This window comes from Rousettus aegyptiacus, unplaced genomic scaffold (assembly GCF_014176215.1).
Source record: "Rousettus aegyptiacus isolate mRouAeg1 unplaced genomic scaffold, mRouAeg1.p scaffold_m13_p_6, whole genome shotgun sequence".
Lineage (NCBI taxonomy): Eukaryota > Metazoa > Chordata > Mammalia > Chiroptera > Pteropodidae > Rousettus > Rousettus aegyptiacus.
Window position 1 is genome coordinate 12,512,238 of NW_023416309.1, and position 26,943 is coordinate 12,539,180.

At 44.1% G+C, this 26,943-nt stretch overlaps 1 protein-coding gene across 2 annotated transcripts in view; it reads left to right on the forward strand.

The window, feature by feature from the left end:
- The first annotated feature begins 9,129 nt into the window (after positions 1-9,129).
- The window catches only part of DUSP29 (dual specificity phosphatase 29), a 33,429-nt gene continuing 15,615 nt past the window's right edge, over positions 9,130-26,943 (forward strand). The window contains exons 1-2 of one of the 2 annotated variants that reach the window (XM_036223214.1): positions 9,130-9,196; positions 19,697-19,924. In XM_036223214.1, coding sequence (XP_036079107.1) covers positions 19,731-19,924 — 194 coding nt within the window. In that variant the 5' untranslated portion in view covers positions 9,130-9,196; positions 19,697-19,730. Of the gene's footprint in view, positions 9,197-19,658; positions 19,925-26,943 lie in introns of those variants that run through there. The other variant, XM_016160244.2, reaches the window with a different exon arrangement.

Sequence of the window (26,943 nt, forward strand, 5' to 3'; positions counted from 1 at the left end):
ATTAGGATATTAGACTGTAATGACAAATGCAGCCCTCTTACATAAAACCCTGATTCTCCAAACACTGGAATATTTGCTTAATGAAAAGAGGTTTTATAGGCTCTCCAGACTCCCAGCTCATCCTTATGCTGGTCCTTAATTTAGGGAAGAAGAGAGAAAAGTTAAATGTCTCTCTCACACACAAAAACCTCCTCATTTTTCCAACAAAAACTCTGGTGTGGTCTGGCTAGTCGAGGAACACACACACACATACACACATACACGCATGCACGCCTGAAGCGGGCTTATGAGAAAAATCTGGAACGTCTTGGAGTTTTTTTTTTCCTTTTCAATTACAGCTCAATAAAAATGTCCTCATAAAAGTTCTAGGTAAGCAATTGCTTTGCCAGCAGGATGGGGCTACCCACATCCCAGGGAGGCCTGCTCAGTGTGATTGGGGGAGGACGGGCAGGAAGCCAAAGTGGGTTCCTTCACCATCCCCCCTGCCCCTGACACAACACACGTGATGGGCTCTTCTGAGGGACTGGAAACAGCCCACACTAGGGAAGTGGCAGTGAACAGCCTCCTTCCTTCCAAAGCCCCTCTAAGTCTGTCCAGCCAAGAAGCCAGCAGGAGCTAAGCCTTGTATCAGGCACAATATTTTGAAAATATTAAATGGTTATGTTTTTCATTCCTCTCCCCCATAACCAAGTTCCTTAGAAATAGAGTTGCCAGATAAAATATAGGACACCAATTAAATTTGAGTCTCAGCTAAAAAGCAAATAATTTTTTAGTATAAATATGTCCCAAATGTTTCAGAGGACATACTTATACTGAAAATGTATTTGCAAATCAGTTAACCATACCTGGAAGTCATTTTGCCATTACAGCCCCTGAAAAATGGGAAAAGGAGGCCAAATCCTGTAGGAGGAGGCTCAGAGGATATTCTGGTAATAAAGGAAAAGAAAGTGGGTGGTTGAGGAAATGGATAGAGGAGGCGGAGGCTTACAGTGAGGCCTATGGGTAGTGAGCTTTGTTCTCTAAGACAATGTCCCCAGGACAAACTAAAAAGTGCATGAGAGAGAGGGGGAGGGTGGGGGTGGAGGGGGGACAAGCTTTGCTTTTTACCTGTTTAGTCTTTTGGAAGATTATTTTGTCTAACATGAGCAGCAGCCAGACTTAGAGAGCCCCACAGCATCAAGCCTGCCTCCTACCTTGGCTCTTGCAATAAACCCTGATTTATACCCATAATCCATCTTGGGCAGAAGAGGATTCTAAGAGCTTGAGCTTTTAATTGGGAAGAGATTGGGATGTTGTTATTTATCGAATTTAATAGTCCCCAATCCCCAGCAGGGTGGGGTAGGGTCTGTGGGAAAGGTTTGAAGAGTTAAAGAAAAATAGACACTTTTTTTGTATCTCCTAGTGACAAGAATAGCAACGACATGAGGGCAGTGACATGGTACATCTTGTTACTTTTCCCTCAGTTTCTAGAACGGTGCCTAACACATTATAGGTGCTGTAGAGGGATGGGTAGAGCTAGCGATTCATTCCAAGCCAGACTGACTGCAGCAATGAGGGTCCCTTTGGGTCCCAGCCATGCTCACTGACCTGCCTTCTGGATACTAACCTCGAGGACAGTCTGAGACCACTTGCACAGACACCAAAGCAGTGAGTAGCTTAATAACGTATGAGTTTCTTCCCTAACTCAATCCATCATTGTCTTGTGCAGGGGGAAAGGTTATGTCATCAGAGTCAGAAAGCCTTTATTAAAACAATAGTTAGGTGCTAGGAACTGTGTTAAGCACTTTGTATTATTTCATTTATTCTTAAACAGACAAACCCCTCGAAGTCAAATTTATCAAGTAATGCTTTATAATCTACCATCAAATATATCCAGAATCTGACTCACTTTTCACATCTGCTGCTACCATCCTTGATTAAGCTGCCAGCATCTCTTCCCAAGACAACTAGAATAGCCTCCTTGCTGGGCTCCCAACCTCTACTTTTGTTCAGCAAGTTCCATTCTCCAGATACCAGTCAGAATATTCTTTTTAAAATGCAAATCAGATCATATAACCATTCTTCTTAGAATAAAACCCAAACTCTTTACCTTGGCTATAAGGCTCCATGGGATCTAGGTTCTCATCTGCTAAATTTTTTCTCTTACTCGCTCTGTTGCAACCACACTGGCCTTGAGTGTATTAGGGTTCAGGCTAGGCTACCATAACAGAGACGCCAAAATCGAGTGGCATAAAACAGACAGCTATATATCTCTCTCTCACAGTACTGTACAGAGCGGTAGGTGGGCAGTTCAGACTGGCAAGGCCACTTAGCTCCAAGAGGTCATGCAGGGAGGGACCCAGGCTCCTTCCACCTCATTGCCCTACCATTCCTGAGAGTGTTGCCTTTGTCTGTTGGGTTGAAGCTGGTTCACAGACACATCTGTGTCCCCTGGCTTTCCACCGTCTCTACTTCCTGGGTGCTTCAGTATTTCTTGTTTGTCCCCTGCTCACACTCTGTATGTGGTCCTTTCATTAACATATTTTCACTAAAACCATCCCTGGTGAATTCTGTCTCATGTAGAACCTTGACTGATCAGGGTCTACTACACAACGTGTCAAAGTCAGCCCTTTCCTAAATTTGAGCTCAGTCCAGCCTATCGTTATCTTTTTTTTTTTTTCTTTTTCCTTGTCAGACAATGTCCCTGAAATGTAACCAGAGTTGGCTCAAGGTACCTGTCACGACTAAACCATCAAGGTTTGGGTAATGCCTATCATTGAAATAAAATGTCGACGGCAGTTTGAAGTAATATTACTCTTTGTACAGTGTTTGTTGAGGGCCTACTGGGTTCATGGATGATGCATTATCACCTGATACTCCCATCCAGCTTCTTCCTCCACTGACAAAGTAGGCCTCCTCCGCGTGTCTTTACTGAATCTCCTGGCTCTTTCAGCAGCTCTTGTACTTCCCTTGTCACAAACCTTACTTACTGAGCTGCTGGGGTGTGCTTAGAGGTCTGTCTCCCCACTGGATAGTGAGTACGCACACCCAAGACAGGCCCAGTCTCCTGCTGCCTGCTTCTAGAACAGGGCCTGGACACAAAGTAAGGCCTCACCTGCTGCATCCACAGGGAGATTTCAGCTCCCAAACCCTATGGTCTGTTTAGGGATGTCTTAATCCATCCTACGGGAGCTACAATGATTAACCAGAGTTGAGGGAGAGTAAGAAAAAAAAACAGCGAAGACTAGTATGATTGGTTGCTTATTCCAAACCAAGAGTTTTACATGCGTTATCTTATTTAATCTTCACAAAAACCCTATAGCTAGATCCTGTTGTTATTCCCAATACACAGATGAGAGGATAGGCTCAAAGAAGCTAAAGGACTTGAACCAGCTGAGAGCTAAGTGACAGAGGCAGGATTTGAACCCAAGACCTTGTGTTTCAAAAGTGCATACCCTTCACTTCTCTGCTCTCCTGCCTCCCACACACAGACTAGTCACTCTATCAAGCCTCAGCAATGTCACTTTGATGCACTAACAGGCCATGAAGAGGAAACTGCTATCTATCTAGAAAGCAAAGAAGTCTTGGTGGGAAGACAGAGGTGCTAATAGAGACACGATTCGCCCATTTGCTGAGATGACTGACAGACTGGAGCAGGACTCAAATGGCATTCAGTCTCCTGGGACAGGGGTACTTTGAGGAGACCCCTGCCCACAGCTCATCCCCTGGGTCCTAAGGGCTCCAGAGCCCACAGCAGGAGGCTGGCAGCAGGCACTCCCAGTATTCTGACAGCCTGGGAGATCCACAAAGGTATCAATTTCAGAAAAACATTCTTCGCCCTTGGGCCTTCTCTCCAAACACAATGTCCTCATGTTGCTGAGCCATTAGAGTCAAGAGTGACAGCTCCACAACAGATGTGGCCTGGTCAGCTGCCAGCAAACTTCCGGGTGAGCCACGGAAATCAAGGTACCAACATAACAGGAGTTAAGAACTGGGGATAACCCAGGCTGAGGAGGACAGAAGGTTTGTGGTCATCCAGTGGGAAAGAGTTCAAGTTTAGGCAGGAGGACAAATGGAAACCCCCATCCCAATTCCAGTTGCCACACCGACTTGCCCACTCTCAGTGATCTAGACCTGAGCTGTCAGTATGGGAAACACCAGCCCCAGGGGGCTGTTGAGCATTTGAAATGTGGCTGGTGCAAGTTGAAATATGCTGTAGTATAAAACACACAGATTTCAAAAACTTGGTATGGAAAAAAGAATGCCAAAAATCTCAATGATTTTTCATATTGACTACATGTTGAAATGATATTATTTGGGGTGTAGTCAGTTAAATAAAAAATGTTATTAAATTTAATCTCACCTGTTTCTTTTTACTCTTTAATGTGGCTACTAGAAAATTTTAAACTGCATACATGGCTTGCATTATATTCCTATTGGATGGAACCAATCTGAAGGCTCAAAAATAGAATGTAATTTAATTCAAAATGAGCAAATGTAAATATTATTTTTACCAAATGTAAATTAAATGAAAACAATAAAAATTAAAATCATTACCATGTATATTTTCTAAAGAGTTCTTCTTCTAAAACAATCAAAGTTTCTACTAAAAATGAAAGGGACCATGTGATTATTAAATAGAAAAGCTTCAAATCAAAATGATATAAATGAACCTAAGAATCTTAACTCATTCCTTTGAAAGTTTTGATAAATTTTATAAACTATTGTTACAAAAATGAAACTACTGACAATTCTAGTGGTCATTGTAAAGAATTGGCATTATGCTTCACAGGTACTACATCTAGACCGACATATATTCACTTTAAAGAATACTATGAATTGCTTAACATACCAACATATTTCTCAGCTGTTGTGCAACTATTGAGAATATCACACATCATTCCAGATCACCTCCAGGGCCCTGAAGCTGAACACAGAGACACAGCAGATGCTCAGCACTCCCAGGTTTTTTCACTCTCTGAGCAGATGACTGGATAGGCTGAATAAGCTGTCTTTTCTCTCACCCAGGCATTTGCACAGCTCAAATCCTCCCTGTGTGCCAAGGTTACCAGTAATGCAACCCACCAACTATCACAAAATTCAGACTCAGTTACCTTTTGTTTGAGGACACAGAGCAAGAGAAGAGAAAACACATTCTCTGTGACCTACATGGTGTTAGTCATAAAAGTGTATAGAGTTACCAGTCACATTCTGCCAGTGCTAAAAGCCAGGTCCCAAGTGAACAGGGCACCCATATATCCTTTTTATTTTTAAATATACATGTACTAAAATTCATTCTTCCTGGTTTTACTGACAAATGTATGTAACTGTGCAACTACCACCATGACTAAGATACAGAACAGTTCCAGCAAATCTGAAAATTCTTATCAGGGTTTGATACTGTTGGAGTTTCGTTTGTTTGTTTTTAGCCATTCTCAGTGTTCTTGTCTATGTTTGTAATATGTGGGGACTTCCGAAAAAGAAGCTCAGGGCAGGGGCTCCTGTTTTCAGGGTCTGTAGATGATATTGCCTAAGGGAGTCAACAAATTCCCCTCTTGGACTGATGACTTACCCAGGAAAATGCCTTGGTGGGCTTTTTGATGAGAGAGGGAAGTCCCTAGGCTTAGCCTGCTTGGGATTTGGAGACTAAGAGGAAGTTGACATGCTCCACATAATTATAAGAGAAGGGGAATCCGAAGCCTCTTGAGGGATTCAGCTCTAGAGAAGAGTGTGAGATGCCAAGAATGGAGATAAAGGAAAACAGTGATGATTATATGGATAGAGAAGAATTATGAATATGACAGGGACAAGGACAGAAGTCTCTGGAGGAAGAAATTTCCCGGGGACAGGGCAAAGCCAACAATTTTCTCAGAATGGGAAGATTAGACCTTAAATTTGGAGTTGTCTCCCGCTCTGTACTATGGTCCCCTCTGCCACACACAATGGTGTTAGGTGGGTGGCACTTTGGTGGAAGAGCAGAAGAGGATGGTGTCAGGTTTGGGGTGAGGTTGAAGGAGTGAGAGGTTGAAGGAGAGGCCAGAGGGTGTGCTCGAGGGTAGAGATTGCATGAAGGCTATAGCGGAACAGACAGGAGACGTGAGAGCCATCCTGCCTGCGACTGAGATGTGGAGCGCCCTGGGCTTCCGCAGAAAGGCGTCTTCAGCCTGTTTGCCTTGTCTTTCTTTTTCTTTCTTTCTTTTTTTTTTAAATATATGCATAAAGAGATCTCTAAGAGTGCAGCGGATTTATAGCCATCAAACCACAAATCTGCCACACAGATGTGGCCTCAGCTCTCTGGGTCCATCTGGGAGGACACCCTTTCCCCTGGGCTCTAGCTGGACTCAGCATCCATGTAATCTCAGGTGTCCACGGAAGCACTGGAAACCCTCGGATCTTTTGGACCCAGAAAAGTCATGTATTAGTCAAATCTCATGTATCAGTTTCCTTTTGCTACTGCAATTAACAAATTACCTTACACTTAGTGGCTCAAAACAACACATTATCTTACAGTTCCCTTGGTCAGAAATCTGATGTGGGTCTCACTGGGCTAAAATCAAGGTGTTGGCAGGACTGCATTCCTTCTGCAGGTTCTAGGGGAGGATCCATTTACTTGCTTTTTCCAGCTTCCAGAGGCTGTTTTTTGGTTTGTGACCCTTCCTCCATCTTCAAAGCCAGGAACGAGGAGCTGAGTCCTTCTCACTCCAACCTCCTCTTCTGCCTCTCTCTTCCCCAAACCTTTGTAATTACATTGGTCCCACCTGGATGATCCAAGATACTCTGTTTTAAGGCCAGATGATTAGCAATCTTAATTCCATCTGCAACCTTAATCCCCCTTCATGGGTCTCAGGGATTAAGATGTGGATCTCTTTGGTGGGAGGGAGTATAGTCTTCCACACCTTACCCCTAAGTGGGCTTTTGATCCAGAGAAGCCGGGACAAAGAGCAGTATCTACCTATATCTGAAAGTGGGAAAAGTAGAGGGAGATTCCTGGAAAAAGGAGTTTGCTAATGAAAATAACATGGGTCAGAGAAGTGGCAATGGCAGGAAGAAAACTATGTCAAATGCTGCCACAGGTAAGTTCCTAAGAAGCTGTTTCTACAGATCATACTTTACCTGCATTAGTACAGCTTGCTGTTGCACAGAGTCCTGGCGGACTACATCCTTGGAGTTTGTAATAGATGGCGACGTGTCTGAGCGTAGCCTACGGTTGGCTGGCTCACTCCCATCCTGTCAGAACGGTGCTCTTGCTGCGCCCACACAAGTCAGCTCTTGGGGCATCGACCCACGGCCCAAGTTCTGCCTTCAGAGTTGTACAGAGAAAGCAATTGTTTCTGTCACAGGTCGGCCCTTCAGCTACTGGAAGACAGACCAGATGTCTCCTGCCACCACCACCACTCTTTTCTAAAAATCATCCAAGGTTTTCTACAGTTCCTCATAATTAATGCTGCCATTTCCCAACCTTCCCCATCCTCATCGCCCTCTTTGGGGCATACTTTAATGTGTGATGTATTGAAGGCATATGGGATGTCAGAGGCAGGTCACCAGTCTTCTGGTCAATCACATTTTGGGGCTACTCTAGTGGAAGTGATAATCCAGCAACCCACTGATTATTTTTTTTTGGCTTTATTTACTTGAACACTTTCCTACACAGTGTAATGAACTATTATCTCTCTCTTATCAACCATCTACTTCAGAGGTCTTTAGATATTTGATTTTTGCCCCCTGCTGAACCTACATCTTCAGAGGACCCTCTTGCCTCCTTAGCTTTGAGCTGGGCTGGGGTTGGGGCTGGGCTCCCACCTACACAGAAATCTTTCTTCAGTCTTTGTCAGTTCCAGGAGCTCTGACTCCTATCGTTCTTGAGGTGGTTGCAGAAGGGCCTTTTACTGAGCTGCTCTGACTATAGCACTTGACAGCAGGGACATGTGGACCCTGACATTTTGACCTCCTGTACCCTCAGATCTTGAGTCTGCATTTTGCATATTCTTTGCACCGAGAAATCAATGGAAGCAAAGTCTTTGACCAGTTTCACAATAAAAAATACTACTAGAAATAACCACTCTAAATAAAACCGGTGGGAGCTAAACTAGCAAATTTTGAGGAAGATCTTTTGTTTGCTAAATACAAAGTGGCGGGGATAATATAATGACCCAAAACAAGAAGATCCTGTTAAATGAAGGATGCAGGAAGACTGTGACCCCCACCCTACCCGCACCCAATCCTTCGCACATTAAAGTGTGTCCCGAAAGGGGTGATGAGGATGAAGAAGGGTGGGAAGAAACTGTAGGAAGCCCTGGAAATATTGTACTAGAAAATTAGAGACACCTGGACAGAACTACACCACTCAACACTAAAAAAGAAGGGCCACAGTAGTAGGGCTTGGGTGGGGGGATCCTGGAGCAAAGAAGCCTGGAGCCAAAGAGGCGGGAGGCTGAGAGAAGGAACTGGCAAGAAGAGAGACCTGGGAACGACAGTTGGGAATATTTTTGGTATCTTGATATCATCAAGCATTTCTTAAATGTTTAGCATACTGTACTTTCCACACTGTGTGCCACTAAGTACTTTCCATACTGTATGTCATTTAATCCTGATAACAACATAAGAGGTCGGCATTATGATTATTCTCTCCATTGAAGCCCGGAAGGGTCGGACACTTGCTGGAGGTCTCACAGGAAGTGACACTGACAAGGCACACACTGATTGCTGTGTATGATGTGGCATCCATTCCATCCACCCCCAGACATGACTCCACAAACTCCTGAGAAAAGACTAGAATGGAGAGTTTTCCTTCAGGCCAAGCTCTGTGGCAACAGCACATAAACCTCCCCCATTCCAATTGTTTCAGGACAGAGCCAAAGGGCAGGGCCCCGCAGACACCTGGCCTCATCCATCCCAAGAAAACAAAGCTATAAAGTCCCTTTGCCTGTCTCCCCTCCCCTTTGGCAGCCACATGTCCTGCCTCAGTGGCTGGACAGAAAAAGCGTTTGGGCGCTAGGTACAGGGCTCCCAAAGTCAAGGCTTTCAGGTCACACTGGTGAATCATTTTGCAAGCAGATGCCACAGGTCCCTTCTCAGACTGGGAAGCACAGAAGGTCAGCGTCAGCAGATCTGACCCTAAAAATAGGCTCTCAGATGCCAGCCTGGGTGGCCGGGTGTGCGGCACCACACACGCCACAGACCAGCACCTCCTGACCTGGCGAGGCCCCGACGCACACAGGTAAGGAAGGCCCTTGGGTGGTGAGGCTGGCACTTCTTGGGTCCAGCCAAATGTCCTTAGGGGGCCTGGGTATAGGGATTAGAAGCCCCCTTTCTATCCTGTTTCTGGAGAGACAGTGAACAGCTGACATCCTTTCAGTGGGAAAGGCTTTTTGTTGTTGCCCGTCCTTCTCTAGAGACTGTGGAATTTTCTCTCCTTTCCTCTCTCCAAATCTGAGTTTTCAGTTCAATGACCATTTGTAAAGGATATTAGGACGGGTTAAAGCTCACTGGGACCTTCTGAGGCATTGGATGCTTTGTATCACATTCCAGCAAGGTCTATATTTGTCCATTTAGCCAGTGGAGGGGAAAAAAATCTCAATGGGAGCAGGAGATAGAGATGCCGGAGTGACTCTCATCATGTGTAGAGCAACACAAATCACAAGTAAGTATTCAAAACCCACCCACGAGCATTCTTTCTGTGTCCGGGTAACACTAAGCATCTTTTGGACGCAGGGACTATTTATGAAGCCTATTCTAGTCCTGGTTGGGAGGATGGGTTTGGGGATGATGCCCTGGTAATACGGGGAGACTGGGTCATGGAGGGATCAAGACAGCAGCGTGTAAGTAGGAAGGTGGGAAGGCATCCTGCGTCAGACCAGGTCTCCCTCCATCAGACCCTGGTGCCCTTGTCTCGTGGCTCCAGTGGTGTCTCATGGGCCTGGAACCCAAGAGCAGTTGGGAGCAGGAGGCTCTTACTGTTCAAAAAAGTTGAAACATTCCAAGGGAAAAACTCTGAGCAAGGATGGAAGGGACATGAGGAACGTGTGGAGAGGCCATCTCACCTAAGGCCCCAGCAGCTGAGGACCCCTGGTACTCTGACTTTTCCCTCGGGGCCTCTTCCTTGTTCTCTTCATGATGAAATCATTTTGGTTCTACCGAACGACATTTATAAGCAACACTGAAGGGCTGCTGAGCTGAGTCCTGTACGGGGAAAGAGCCTTGGGCATGGGGGTGACAGCAGGATGTGGAAAGGGGTCTGAGGAGTTAGGTGGGGATCAGTGGCTTTGAAACTTTCTGGGGGTCCTAGGCCCAGAAACATTCACTGCAGGCCAGAGGTCTTAGCTCCATCTGTCTTCTTCAGCCTGACTCCAGAGCAGAGAGTGTTTGAATTTTCACTTCTAGTGACCCTTGATGGCACTGTGCCCGCCACTTCCACAGTAAAGAGGAGGACAAGTCTTATAGCCGTGTGGCACCATCAGCAGATATTAACAGGCTGGTAAGAGTCCTCCTCTTCCTCCCATAGCCTCACTTATGCCTCATACAGGAGCAATTGAGCCCCATCACCTGCAGGAGAATGTTCAGACTTATTTATGCCCCATCACATTTGCCTCAACTACCCCCCAGAGACTCAGCTCCGGCTAAACTGCTCTGTTCACTCTTGCCTACTCTTGACTCAGAACTTAGCTCCCAACAGTTGGGAATTCTCCATCTCCCCCACCCCTCACTCCCCACCCCCCCGCACCCCTGCCCCATTCCCTTGTTTCCCCTTCATGAAACATTCTCTGAACCCATGTCGATGTGCCAAGAACTTATATTATCTCATTTCATCCAACAACCAGGGAGGTGGCCATTATTCCCAATTACAGATAAGGAAGCTAAAGGCCACCTATGTGAGATGCTGAGGCCAGTGAGTTCTTTTCAAGATTTCACACCATTCTGCACTTAACATCTGGGAGGAGGGCATACAGAACGAAAGCCCAGGCCTGCCCTCAGGAACATACACTTTGTGACCGAGAATAGAGTGACCTATCTATTGACGTGGATTGGGATGCTTGGCTGCCTGTGTTGAGTCTCAGCCTCACCACTTGCTAGCTTGGCATCGTGTTACTAACCTCTCTGCCTCTCGTTGTTTTCATCTGTAAAGTGGGGGCAGCTCTTCCCTGTTTAGGAGGTTTTGAGAGTAGATAATCGCTGGGCATACAGTAAAACTAACCAACCATATATCATTTCTCTGAGTCCTGCCAGGGCCTTGATTTCTTAGTGTGCTTTTGTGGCAGCTACTGTGGGTGCTTGGCCAACTCCAGCCCGCCCCGTCCCCCACCCCCACCAAGGCCCAGAGCCTCCTCTGTGCAGCATCGAGAGACTGGCTTAGTGAGGAATAGTGGCCTGGACTGGAAATGAAGGGGTGGTGGGCCCCTGGTGAAGTCCACACCACCATACTCTACCCTCTTTCATCTTTCCCTGCACAAAGAAGCCTCATGTTCTGAGGGGACGCGCAGCAGGAAATGGTTCTCGAAAGACATGAAATAAAAGGCCATTTATTCCTGAATTCACAAGCTGTGCAACTGCCTGAAGTGCCCCCACACATCTTCAGAGGAAACGTAGGCCCAGTTGCTCAGGAGTCAGGAACCACAACTGGCCTGGTCAGACGTCAGAGCCTCTGGGCTCCCATGCCAGAGCCTCCTCTCCCCAACTAGGGCCTGGGCCACAGAGGTAAAGTCCATCCCAGCCGGCCCCTGGGTCTGAGAAGGAAGCCGAGTGTGGGCCTCCAGCCTCCTCACGGTTTCCGGGAGGCCCAACCCTGCCAAACCGAGATTGGGGAAATCAATTAGGAGCTCGTAAATTACCACCCCGCAGCACTTTGAAACCATCTGAAGAGTTAATCAAACAAGTTAATGACATCAACGCCATCGTAGAAGGAATATTAAATTACCTTTTTAAATGAAGGCTTTTGTTTTTTTAATTAAATAAGTTTATATTAATTCACGTAATTGCCTCCTGTTAATGTACTTGCCAGAATCCAAGAGAAAAAAAAATCTGTTAAACTTGGATTGTGTCTGATACATTAAGAATTAAATTATAGGCAACAAAAGTTTCTTGGGTTTTCACATCCAAGTTTTAATTTTTAAAAAATCCACAACTTTTATATCCTGGTTGGGATCATTTTTTTGTAGATTTAAAATGTATAAAGACAAGCACTGACTTGTAGTGAATTAAAAACATGTATATTTATATATGTACACCGCTGCCAAATCCTGTACCCCCATATGCCCCAGAAGCAGGTATAACTCTCCTAATTGAGTCATTTACCCAACCACAAAACATTTTTAGTCTCCCCCTTCCTTCAAGGCACCTTCCAAGACCGCCTTGGGTGGTGTCATGGAAAGAATGTGGTGTACATGCATTTAAACAGCGACTGACTTTCCCTGTGATCCTAATACATCAGGAATGTAAATACGCAACATACACACATACATGGATACAGAATACCTTCAAAGAGAGAGGAGAATTTTTTTAAAGATAAGATTAGGAACTACTCTACTAGAACAAACACTTCTACAAGGCAGAGGCCTCTCTGGCCCAGCCCATCTCTCGCTCTTAAGAGAGGGGTGTGTGAGTAAGCTCGTAAGTGCGGGAGGCAGCTCCAGGCCTAACTTCCGAGGTGAAATCAAAGAGGAACCATCCCTATTTGTGACCCACCAGAGCACCCAGATGTTGGCTGACTTAGCCTGAAACCCAGACCAGACTAAGGCAAGTCAAGGACACTGGCTCCGACCTCATGGGCGGCGGCAGGAGAGCTGCCCTTGTCAATTGACATCTGTCTCCAGTCAGAGGGGAAGTCCTCCTCAGACACGGATTTACCCTGAAGCTTCACAACCCCACATGTGCCCTGGTATCTTCCAAGGGCCTGTACCTATGTGGTTTTCTTTCTCTTAAAGATATTGTATAAGCTTCGAGACTCACAAAACTTGATTCTCCTCTAGTTTCCTGGGAAGCACTGAAGGACTGGAATGACCTTTTGATATGACCTAAGCCTGGCTGCTGCCCCCAGAGGCCTCAAGGGGGACATACCTCTGCTTTAGAGGAGCTCACACTCGTTGAGAAGCTACGCCACTCAAGATGTAAGAGACACCTGAGTACGCCTTCTCCTGAAGGTCACCCCTCCTGTGCCTCAGCCCACAGGCTCGGGGTGGGCATCCATTATGCCTGGAGCCACTCTAAAACAGAACTTCCACAGGTTCCCCCACCCCCTCTTCACATACTCAAATAGTACCTGTTCATCACAGAAGTTTTAGAAAAGATGGTTCCTTAAAAAGAAGAAAAATCACATATAATTTCATCATCCTAAAATAAGTATATAGCCAGTGTTACTATTTTGGTGAAATGTATTTTTATAAAGAACAGAATCATTCTGTACATGCTGCTTCATAAACTTCTGGTTTCTTCTCTCTACTGGCACAAGGCTCTTTCCCTTTGATTTCTCAAAATCACCACAGACATGGGCTGTCCATTGTGTCTAACAGGTTCACCCAAGGTTTAGGGCAACAGAGAGAGAACTGGCATAACTGTGGGGTGCTGCAGAGTTGAGCATTGGGAAACTTTGTTCTTAGTCCTGCAGCTGTGTCCCCTGGACACTCCTCACCTGGCTGTCTCTAGTCCTAGCCCTCCATCCCCCACCCCACAGCAGGGCCCTTCACGCCCCCTCTGGGGATGTTCTAGGAGGCTCAGAACTTGCTTTGCTTTTGTGTACAGGACACCTTGGCTCCCTGTGTTTCACTCCACCACTTTCTGAGTCATGCTTCAGGACTTATCTTTTCTCATCAAAAGGATCCTCAATTGATATTTTTTACTAAGCAGGAGGCCTGTTCTGTGGCTCACATTCCTGGGCCTGGCTACTGGAACAGTCTCTGCAGGTTCGAGGGGTCCACTTAGAGATTTAATTGTCCCACTGAAATGAATGATGCCTCTCTTGACCTGGCCTCTCCCATTCTCCACCTTAGAGAGCAAAAGACTTCAGGTTGGGTTTTTTGTTTGTTTGTCTGTTATAGCTCCACTTTATCAAAGAAAGAAATGAAGCTCAGAGAAGATGAGATGTGTCAACCTGTGAGTCCTCAGAGAAGGGCCACAGACAGTGAATATAGAAAGAGAGGGACAGAGAGGTAGAGGAGCCCCAGGAAAGTGCCAGGTCCCAGAAGCAAGGAAGATAGAATGGAAATCACAAATCAGAAGTCATAAGCAGCTTCCTGCTCAGACTAGCGCAGGTAAAAAATAAAGACATGGTTATTCATTATAAAATATAATTACTTACTAGATGAATCCCATACTAGAATACAGGAAAGAAAAACTTCTCTGAGTCCTGACACTTGCCCACACTATTGACATTTTTGATTTTTTTTCCCTAGTTAAAAAAGAAAAACTATATAAGGGATTTTTAGTTTTTAGTTTTTTGGGGTTTTTTTTTTTTTTTTTTTTTGGTTTTGTCTGTTTTACAAGGAGTCAAATCATGGCATCAAAATTATAGTTTTGAATTCAAATCAAAGCCTTTCTTCATTGGGCAAAGGAAACCTTTAACCAAATGCAAGCTGTACTGTCAAAATTCTGAAATGGAGTCAGAACTAATAAAGGTCCCCTGTGTTGATTCTTCCTGGAAATAGCTCCTCAAAGGTGAGGCCACTGTTTCACAGTGGGAAATACCACTTCAGGCCTTAGTGGTCAAGTACCACTTGGCTTCTGCATTCTCTGTTGTCACAGTATCTTTAAAAAATGTTTTTAAATTACCCGTATCTTAGTTTAGGTTCCCTCAAAGGTGGACCTTGAGACCAGGGATTGTGTGCAAGTTGATTATTTGAGAGATGCTCCAGAAAGCACCATGTGGAGTGAACAAGTGACACTGGGAGGGAAGATAGCCAGCAAAGGACATGTGAGTGAGCAGGTCGCCACTCTGGGCAGCTGGGGCTCGAGCACACGGCGAGCCTTCAGAAGACTATGTAGAAAGATTTCAAAACGGTCCCACTCAGGGTGAAGGAAGCTGGGGTATTTATCTCCTAACTCCTGCCCCTCATTTGCCAATGACTTCTGGGGTAATTCCCCATACTTTAGGCCTGACCAGGACATGGAAGCAACTGAAGTGTCCTATGATAGATGATTGGCTAAAGAAGCTGTGGTACATATATACAATGGAATATGACTCAGGCATAAGAAGAAATGAAATACTGCCATTAATGACACCATGGATGAACCTCAAGATAATCATGCTAAGTAAAATAAGCCAGATGGAAAAAGTTGAAAACCACATGATATCACTTATATGTGGGATATAAACTTAAAAGCAACAAACAGGACAAACAAGCAGAGACTCATGGACATGGACAATAGACTAGTGGTTACCAGAAGGTGAGGGGGAGGGGAAAGGGGTGATAGATGGGCCAAAAGGGCCCATAAAAAGGGCCAAATATGTGGTGACAGAAAGAAATCTAACTATAGGCCTGATCAGTGCAAATACCAGAAAAATCCCTTAAGCAAGGAATTACAAGGGCTTGAGAAAGGCAGACTATTGTTTATAAGGGCACTGCCTGTTTGTGCTGCAGAGATCTGAGCCGAGGAATGAGACAGGACAAGGATAGTATCTGCTACAGCTGCCTACATTTAAAAACCTACAGATTTCACACCAAACTCTGGCTTTCTGACTTCTCATAAGAAGATCAGAGAATCTGGGCTTGCTTTCCCACTTGGAGTGGCAAGCCGTTGCCCCCTTCAGAGGGGGCGTTTGCTTCTCAGTGTGCCATAGTCCCTCCCACTCCCTGATGTCTCCTGCCTGAGTTCAACAGTTAGGTTTTTGCTTGTTTTATTCTTTAACGCCCAACCCATTTCCCTCCTCTGTGTAACGTGCCTGGCCCCTCTAGGAGGGGTCTTGAGTTTGGTATCCTTTGAGGAAGAGACAGGCTGATGCTGTACATAGGCCAAGCAGCCTTCGAGTTGGCATTTGGTTTCCTGGGACCAAACCTTTAAATATGAAGCTGTAACAGGAACCTGGAGGCCTCTCTTGACAACCTGCCCAGCTCTCATTATGACATTTAGCCTGTGATTGATACTGTGTGTGTCATTGAGACCTTGGCAGTTAATCTCTGGGTCGAATCTATGGAAACCAAACAGAACAGATTTGTCTTCCCCTTCCATTTTGGCTGTGATCTGGAAAACAGACGCTCCAGGCTTCTCTGAGAGTCAGAGACTGAGGAGCCACGCAGAGAGAGATGCACAAAAGCTGCCTTCAGGATTTGGAAAGATTACAGGTCTGTGGTTTCTGGCCGGCTCTGCGCTTTGTTCTCGTCCCCCATCAAATCTGCATGCTGGAGGATAATGGATCCCAGAGCTCCTCGGCGTGCCAAGCTGCTCTGGGGAGACCGCACCACTTCCTCTTCTGTCTGGAAATCCAGCCGAGGCTTTCAGCACGGAGCTGGGGCTGGGGATGGCTCCTTCCATAGTATAATGAAGGAGGAACAGCCTCAGCAAGGGTGAGGTCAGCGTCAGAAATCAAAGGGTTTCGGAATGCAATTTACTCAAGCATCTCCCTGAAATCACCTCTTCTGAAGACTCCTTTAGTGGCAAGCAGGGTTCAAAATGGCCTGTACCTCCAATTTAGGGACATGGTACCCAGCTTCCATTCACTTTGAAATAAGGAGTTTGTGCTGTGTACAGGCTAAGCTCCCGACCTCTCAAAATTAAGGCACTTGTGGGCCTGTTACAAGGAGATCTATAATTGCAGGAGACTGAAGTGTCTGTGCTGGTTACCACCACAGAAGTTTCTGGCCATCCCCTGAAACAACTCCTTCCCTGGTGACCGAAAATGCCAGCAGGCAGGCCCCAGAGCAGAGTTCAGGCCTGAGTTACCACCCACTACAGGGGGTCTGTCTGTCCTGGATTCTGCACTTTGCTCACCTTGGCCCCTTCTCCCAATTAGCTCAGTGGCTCAGTCCTGCCTCAGCAGCTCTGGGTGAGTCTGCAGCACATGCTTCACTGTTCTTTATACATTTACCCATTCATTCATTCATTCATTCATTCCATTCATTCATTCATTCACTAAATCATTCCCTCATTCAACAAATATTCTCTGAGCACCTCCTCCATGTCAGACATGAGGCTACAAAGATAAACACCGCTAAGGAGTCATCTTCAGGGAGCCCAGAGTAAGGTTGTCTAGACTCTCACTCTTCTCAATACTGAACCCTTATTCTGGGCTAAAGAGCTGGTCTCCACTTCAGTGAGAAGATAGGAGAGCATACTGAGCATCCTTGCTATTCTTCTTTTGAGGCAACAGCTCCTTGACTCTCTAGGTACACTCAGGCAATTATTATCAAACTTTGGTGAGCATCAGGCTCACTTGGAAACCTGTGAGTCCTAGGCCCCTACCCCCGGTGCAGGGTGAAACTCAGGAATTTTTAACAAGTACTGGCTGATTCTGAGGGAAGAGGTCTTTAGATCATACTTTGACAGACTACAAAGAAGGGTCCCCTTTGCTGCCCATTGCTCTCATTCCCCAACTCGGGATTTTGCAGGAGAAAGTCACAGAATCTGGCTTCCCACAATCCCCAAAGACACATGCTGTTAGCTAGTGAGCCTTTAATTTACCTACTAAGATCTCGAGTGAATCAAATTTCCCAGAGCAGTGGTTTCAGCTCTTTCCTTTTCTTTTTTAACTTTTTTCTTAATGTAAAATTTCAAACACATGCAAAGAAAAACAGAAAGTATCTTACAACTGTTATCTAACCCCAACCACCAACATCCATGGCAAATCCTACCTCATCATACCTCCATCTATACCCTCCACCCCTACACACAATGTATTATTATATTTTTCCAACTATATAATTTTTGAAGCAAATCTTAGACATTATATTATTTCATCTGTGATTATTTCATTTGTATCTCTAAAAGACAAGGCAGGCAGTATGGTATAATTTAACTGTCCTCTAAATCTTCTGCAGATTAGATGTTAGATCTAGGCTCTGAGCACTCCGATTAAAGATTCAGGTTTTCCTTTGGCAAGACTGCTTTCATGATGGTGGTGTGTTCTTCCATCAAAAGGCCCATGACATCTGATTTTATCTTCTTATGTGGCTAGGAGTCAGCGTTCAATGCCAACACCTACTAGCTCATCATGTGTTGCAAAATGGTGCTTCCTTCCTTCTTTATTATTTGGAACACTTTATAAAAGAAAAATTTCCCCATCTACCCAGTAGTATGGTTTATATCAGAAAGGAACAATAAATGCCAGATTCTTTCCCTTTACTTAACTGTCATCAAAATAATGAACTGGTTCACTAGCACTTCCAATGGTGAATAATTGTTTTATGTATCATTATAATTTAAATTTTTAATGTGTTTCAATCCACTGTAGTTATTTTTTTCTCATGTTCAAATTCTTACTTTTGACAAGTGGGAGCCCCTTCGATTTGTGTTCTGAGCCCTTTGACATGATCCTACTAGTCTTTGAAGCTACCAGCCCCTTTTTAGCCATGGTCTGCTACACCTCACAGTCATTCCCTACCTCTACCTCTGTCCTCTCAGCAGTTATTATTTTCTTAAAGGACTAAGACCATGCGTTAGATTCTCAATCTACAATTCTCGTCATCTGTAAAATGGAGATAATAATAGCAGCTACCTCATAGAGCTATTAAGATGATTAAATGAGTTAATCATTGTAAAGCACGTGGAATAGTATCTGCCACAAAATAAGTGCTAGGTAAGTAAGTAAGTAAGTAAGTAAATAGATAGATAGATAGATAGATAGATAGATAGATAACATCCCCTCCCTGTCATGAACCACCATGTTTCTCAGTCACTTCACCCTGTTCTCTCCTTCCAATCTCAGAGTATAACTTCCATTTCCAGGCCGTCTGAGTGCAGACGCATTGGTCACTCTGCTTAAGGAATAAATGCTGCCCAATCCCACAGTGAATTCCTTTCCTTGGGGACAACAGGAACTCTCCTCCTGCATTCCATTTGGAGAGCTTGACAATCTCTACAAACACACACTGTGCACCCCATACAAATATGGGGGCACTCTGCACCCATAGCTCTCCAGCTAGGAACATCTCTTCTGACCCCCTAGTGAGTTAACATGCCTGTCAACCCCTTAGCGTGAAAGCTGCCAACATTGACTTCGACTGTCCTAACAGGTTGATGGACCCTCACACAGTCGTTTCCTTCCACCCCAAGGCTCCTGGAACCCTGGGAACGTGTATGGCTACCCAGACTAGATAGGCTTTGGATTGACAAGTGTGCCCTTCCCATGGGCACCGGCTCCCTACTGCTGATGAGTACCATGGCCTGGAATGTCAGGGACATTCTGGGCCTTCGTATTCAGTTCAAAATGGCCTAAGCCAGCAGATTCCAGTCAGATAAAGGAAAAAGTGGGCACAAAAGAAGTAAAATCTAAAAGAAAGGAGGCAAGGAGTGGCTGCCGGCAGGGATTTGTCGTGGGTCTGCTGCAAATCGACCTCCACCCGTCAGAGGGCCCCAGCACTCCTGCCCTGGAGAGACTGGAATGTTGGGAATATGTTGTTTAACTGTCATCATGACCTTTCTGTTTACGTCTGTGGCCTGGGAAGAGGAAGCAGAACAGCAGGCCTGGGAAATGTCTGCCAGATCTTGAGATCAGCTTATTTCCATCTCTTTTTGAAGGCCCATTCCCTACCTCTGTCCCCTGCTAACCTCAATCCTGACCCTCTCTCATGACCAGCTGCAGAAAGGAAAGAAAATCCATTGGCTCCAAAATGACATCCCGAGAACCAAAGACAAGCCTCAAGAATGCCTACCCATCTGCTCAGAGGCTGCTGCCGAAGGCGGAGGAGGAAGAGGAGGACTACTGTACCCCCGGAGCCTTCGAGCTGGAGCGTCTCTTCTGGAAGGGCAGTCCCCGGTACACCCACGTCAACGAGGTGTGGCCCAATCTCTACATCGGGGACGAGTAAGTGCCCAGGCCAAGCCCAGAAGAAGGGAGCCAGCCCCTCCCTAAGTCACTTCCCTTGCCACCTTCTCACCATAAAATTTTGCTTTTTAGGTTAGTTGTACTGTGAGAACTCTATTAGGACTGGGTTTATATTTATATTACAGAAAACTCAAGAAAGGGGCTTAAGCAAGTTAGAGATTGATTTTTCTCTGATGGGAAAGGAGTCCAAAGAAAGGCAAGCTGGGGCTGGCATGGGGTCTCCAGGGTTATCAGCGACTCAGGCTCTTGTGCTTCTGCTCCAACATCCAGAGGGTGTGGATTTCTTCTTCAAGGTCCCTGAGTGGGCAGAGGCTGCTGAGAGAGCTCTAGCCATCATCTATAGGATACAGACTGCAGAAAGGGAGAGGGGAAATAAGAGCAACAGAGCATCTTTCCAAAGGGAAGTCCCATCCTAGATTTCCCCTGTCCATAGCTGTAAGGAAGGCTGGGAAATAGAGTCTTTTATTTTAGCTGGGTATAATACCAGCACGAATAAAGTCAGTTCTCAGGTTGATGGCACAGGACCACATCAACCTATGGACTGAGAAACTCCTACTATCAATAATATTAATAACAATGATGCCTATGACCATTGAATACTATGTGCCAGGTACTATGCTAAGCATCTTACATGCATGATCTCACTTTATTTTCATTAAAACTCAATGATAGAGGGCATCTAATTACTCCCATTTTAAAGATAAGGAGGCCAAGGCACAGAGCAGTTAACTGGCCCAAGGTCCACACCCAGTAGGTGACAGAGATCTGGGATTCAAATACAGTTTTGCCAAACCCAGAATATTTCATCTTAACTCCTCCCTCCATCCTCATGATTCTAGCTCGTATTCTCTCTCTCCAAAGAGCAGATGGCTCAGAGCCTCTGCATGTGTGATTTTATACACCTCTTGCTGCTTAAAGCCTAGAGATAACTGTCTAGTCATGGAAAATCCAGGAGCAGCCTCTATTGTTTTTTTTTTCCTTAATATTTTTAAATTGACAAAGTTATAAAAATTGCATGCCCTTTTAGACTAATTAAACTAAATAGAGGGTTATAAAAACAAACTGCATAATCTCCTTTGTTCTTCTCTCTTGATTCTACCATGGTATAACTTGCATACTTCTACTTTATGTGTACTATTGCAAACATAAAGAAACATATACACATATACACATATAAAGGGTTTTTGTTTCTTTTAAACAATTATTAGAAAAAAAATCATATTATATTACACTGTTCTGCACTTTTAAAATTCCATAGTATAGCTATACCACAACTTATCAAATTATCTTCCAGTTGTGAATATCAGGGGAACCTAAGTGAGAAATTATGGGAATGCTCCGTACTGTTTTTTTAAATAACAGCTTTATTGAGATATAATTCACATTCCATAAAATTCACCCATTTAAAGAATACAATTCACTGTTTTTATTATATTCACAATTGTGCAACCATCCCTATTATCTAATATTAAAATATTTTCATCACCTCAAAAGGAACCCCCAAACCCATTAGTAATCTCTCCCTAGTACCCACCCTCCCCCAGCCTTAGGCAACCACTATTCTGTTTTCTGTCTCTAAGAATTAAGCTATTTCGGACATTTCATATAAATGAAATAATAATCCCTGGTCTTTTGCGACTGGTTTCTTTCGTTAGCATGTTTTCAAGGTTCCTTGAAAACATGTATCAGTATTTTATTATTTTTTATTGCCAAATTATCTCTGTACTATTTTTGCAACTTTTCTGTAAGTCTAAAATTAGTTAAAAATAAAACAGTTATACATATACTTTGATCCCAAATATTACTTTAAGAAATAATTTACAGAAATAAGAGTACCAATACATAAAGAAATATGTACAACAATGTTTAACAGTTCAAAGCAGCAAAGAAAGAAGGGGTTACCTGAACCTCTTATCTTTTAATAATAAAATACTAAATAAAGGTAATAAATACATGGTTTTCCTACTATAAAAGGAATATATGCTTATTGTATAAATATATAAATCTTAGTTTCCCTATTTGTAATAGGTTAACAAGAGAACCTTCTTCATAGGGTGGTGTGGATTATGTGAGACAATATATGTAAAATATCAGTGCAGTGCCTAATATCTAGTAAGTACTCAATAAATGTTAGCTATAATAAAATAGTAATTCATGTAAGGAAGAAAACTTTTTAATTTCTCAAAATAATCACCAAAGCCCACTACTCCAATGCTACTTCTATTTATATTTTAGTATATCTCCTCCTAGGTTCTTATATATTATTTTTGGTTTTAAAATTTCCTATCACATAGTCATAATCATACTGACTTTATTACATATTTTTCATTAATTATAATAATGTTATTATAACATTAATTATATTGTATAATACTATATCAGATGAATAGAAAATCATTTATGTAATCACTTCCTTATTGTTGGATATATCAGTTATTTCATGTTCTTATATAAATAATGCTGCATGTAAATTTTTATTCATAATTTTTTTAATATTTAGGGTTATTTCCTTAGATCTGACCTTAAAAATGGTATAACTGGGGAGAGGGGGATTAAGATTTTAAAACTTACACTGTCTCTGTCTTCATCTATGCTGTTGCCTTTGCCTAAAATACCCTTTCCTTCACCTCATCTCTGTGTCCAGATCCTATGCATTCTTCAAAGTCTACTTAAGTTACTTGTGCCATGAAGCTAGCTTTCCTCAGTCTCTATAATGAGAAGTTTTTTTTCTCTCTGTATATTATAGACTATATTTATCTTTCCTGTAGTTTATAATAGTAAGTTGTATTGGATTCTTACCATGTGCCATTTCCTGTGCTAAGCACTTCAACTCTACAACAACCCTAGGAAAGAGGTATTATTTATTACTCCCATTTTACAAATGGGCAAACCAAGGCTCGTAGAGTTCATTTATTTAGTCAGTCAGTCAGTCAGTCAGTCAGTCAGTATTTACTGGCACGTTACTAGGAGCTGTGAGTATATGAAGAGAAATTAAGTGACCAGCCCAAGGTCATACTACCAATAAGTAATAGAATTTATTATTAAACCTAAATCAAGAAAATGTGATCAGTCAGATAAAGAAGCTGTTTTACAGTTGAGGGGAAGGAATGTGCAGAAACGTAACAGAGAACAGAAAGAGAAGCATGTAGTGGGATGAAAGGGGTGTGGAGTTTGAGTCTTGGCTCTGCCAATTGGCAGTTGTGTGATCTTGGACAAGTTATTTTATCTCTCTTCTCCTTATATAGCAGCTATAATAGGGCTTGTCTCATAGGGTGAAGATTAAATGAATTAAAACAAGTAAAGTGCTAGAGTAGAAGTTGGCACAAAGTAAATGCTTACTATGTGCATGGTATTATGGGTCTGAGACAGCATCACAGAAGAGGTGCATTCTGGGTTTGACTTTGGAAGATGGGTAGAATTTTGACAGAATTCCAAGCAGATGAAGCAAGATTAGAAAAGGCATGGAGGTGAGAAGACACAGGGTGATGTATCTGGAATATAGGGAATGAATGTGGTAGAAAGGGACCTTCAGAAGGTCTTGGATTAACCCAGATTCTACCACTGTATGGTCAGCTTAGACAACAGTGCTGTAATAACAGGTGACCCCACAACAATGGTTTATCTCCCACTCACAAGACATGACCATGGTGGGTCACTTCTAACTGGGCTGCATGTCCTCTTTACTCCAGGACTCAGGACCCAGGCTGATGGCCAAAGCAAGTTCATGCAAAGCTTCATGTAGATGGGGCAGGAAAATGTAACCTACCTCTAGGGAGGGGCAGCAAATATTCTAGATGCAGGTGTAGTGGCTTTGGGCAGGTTTTTGACCTCTCTGGTCCTATGTCCTTCCCTCTAAAAATGGTTACTGAGAAGAGTCTAAGGAATATGGAATGTGGAAGCATTCTGTAAATTTTAAAGCAATAGATGAAAATGTTATTACTGTTACTTAGTGAGATGGAAACCTGGGAAGGTAGGTCAGGGCCAGCTTATGGAAGCCTGGATGCCAGTCGAGGGACTTTATTCAGGAAGCCGTTGAGTGTGTCTGAGCAGGATAAACGTGTTCTAGTTAATAAAGTGCCAGACAGTAGGGTTTGATGCAGTAAGATATGCTTGCCTCCTTGACATCTGACCATAACCTTGCTTACTCCCACCAAGAAAATGTCACTGCCCTTTAAAATCAATCCAGTTCTGCCTAATTGAGCCACCCCCCCCCATACACACACATACACACATGCACAGCATAGGCAAGCTCCAAAGTCAGTGTGTCTGACCAGTGAGCACAATGTGGGGTGGAGGCTAAAGTCTGCATGACGTGGTGCTCGTCCCCATCTCTGTTCAGGGTACCTCCTAGACATTCATTTCACAAAGTTAATGAGACTCACAGATGCTTAATGAGAGAACAATCAGTCCCGCTGCCAACGCGACCACACAGAGATTATAACCTATCTGAGAGCAGGGATGGTGGCCTGTGTTCCTTGGTATCTTTATAGGTGTTGCCCACAACATCAAAAAGCTCAGAACTGGTTCTTCATGCATGAAGCCTCAGATTTAATTTGATATTTGCACTTAGGTTGAATTTTTCCTTTTCCTAAAAGCATCTAGGATTTTTGAAAGCTGAATATCAAGGCTCTGGGAGTTAGGGCGATCAGTACCCAGGAGTGAGGAAGGACATCCTGGGGCAGCCAGAGCCACTGGCTGTTCCTAGAACTTAGACCAGTGATGTCTGGAACCCATTGGGGACCAGACTTACCCTGACAAAGCAGCTCACTCTTTCCCCCTCTTCTCTGCTCAATGGTGTCTTTATGGAGAGAGGCAGAATGGCTGAGCATCTGCTCTGGAGACACAATGATTAGGTCAAATACTGGTTCCCATGTGGCCTTGAGCGAGTTACACAAGCTTTCTCAACTTCATTTTCTTCACCTATAGGATATAGATTCAATGTGTTAATACAAGCGACATTTAGTACAGTGCCTGGCACACACAGTAAGTGTGAACTATTATTGATCAGGCCGGTTCTGGTAATTTGACTCACACTGTGAGAGAAAAGTAAAGAATGGTCACCATATTGTGCCACTCAGTGTCCCTCGGTGCTAAGGGCAGCCTTGGGACACAAAGTAACCTTGGTTACATTTCTCCCATGAGATGCTATCAGGAGCCCAAGGTCGGGTTGGAAGGAAGGTCCTTCCTAATGGGCCTTCTCCAGCTCCCTCCACAGACAATGTCCCAGCCTTCCAGGGACCCAGGTGACCTAAGGCCTAAGGAGGCATTGCCACGTCAAAGCCCCATAGGCCTGTGGGTTTAAGAATTTCTAAAGCATTTTTCAACCTCAGCCTATCGTTAGGGGATTAGTCCCCAGCGCTTACCAGTCCAGGGGAGGACAGAGGTGGCTTCACCATCACAGCCAGTAAAGAGAGGCCATGGGCAGGAGGGGGAAGTGGTTGGTGTCCAGTGTGCTGGGTCCATGGAGGAGGTCAAGCCAGGCCAACCAAGCACCTTTCAGATGCTCTCATGGGGAAGTCTGTCTCCCTCGAGGCACAGCCACCCTCCCCTCACCCATTTCCCACAACTTGGTAGGAAGTCTTAATCTGCCACAAGTGGGAACTACAGGGTCAGCAAGAAGTAGAACAAAAGCCATCAAGCAAAATTCAGGGCCCAGCTTTCAAGGCCCCAGTGTGGATGGCCACTATGTATGTCCTTTGCCAAAACATTTTACTGTTCTGGGACTCGGTTTCTTTATTTGTAAAATAAAGGGATGATTTCAAAGGTCTCTTCCAGCTCTACCAAAAAAAAAAAAAAAAAGAAATGTTCTATTAAATAAATTAGGCTTTATTAGATTCAAGCACATACTTGTTTTATTACTTTTAAGTCATTCAAATTAGATTCAAATTAGGTTAACCAAGTGTTGCCCTCCAGAGAGCCAGAGACTGGCGTCAATGATGAGATAAGAATAATTCATCGCCTCTTATCAATCAGCAGTCCCTAAATGGGTCCTTCAAAAGTGCTTGAGTATGCTTGAAAGCACTAAGTTTCTGTAATTTAAATATTCTCACTTTAATCTCATTCACATCTTTCATTTGCTTAGCAAAATCTTTTTTTTCTTCTTCTTTTTTTCCCTCCTGTAGTCAGCAGGAGGGGAAATATCCTGGCTACTATCAAAGTGATTGCAGGACAGCCTCCAATAGTAAGGCTTGGCTGAAACGGGATAATGGAGAAATCTCTCTTCCCTCTCACTATCACCGAAGCGCTGTTAGGCTGCTTTGCTGAATGGTGGGGGCCCTAAGCAGCTACTCATTTTTAATGAAACCACAATTGCCTCCAGAGTCTGACTTTTGGGTTCATCAAGAGCCAGCTGTCCCTCCCCATAAAGCTTGACTCTTTACTTGCCTATGGCCGGCCTCACCCAACCTGAGCTTGCTTTTCAGGAGTCTCTCTCTCTCTCGCCCTTTCTGCTTTTCTGCTCCCAACTAGACCAATAGCTTCAAAAGCCAGATGCATCTCCAAGGCTGGCCCATCCTGGAGGAGACTAAAAAGTGAGGTGAAAGCAAAAAAATCAGCTGAGACAGTCCTCAGCTTGAGACAGGGACTCTCACTGGCACACCAAAAGAGCAGCAACCTCTTTCCCCCAAAATAGGGAACTGATTCAGCCTTGAGGTACCGAGTAGAGCTAAAACTTGACCTGCTTCCAGCATGGCCATGGCTAGTTTAGGATGCAGCAAAAACACAGCCAAGGCTGACAAGTTAGCGTGCTGAATGTTATCGAAAAGAATCAGAAAACCTGGACTCTGAACCTCCAAGCACTGAAGGTGACTTAGGTACAAACAGGCACCAGTCATTGGCAGGGTGACAGAGGAGAGATGCTAGAGGTCCTGGCCTCAGGCTGGGCCTTCTCATACTGGGTGACAGCTTTTCAGCAAATCAAGCTATGTCAACCATTTCCTTTTATGGTTAGCCAAATGCCTAGTCCAATCATGAACACAACATCATTTCTCAAAACTAGG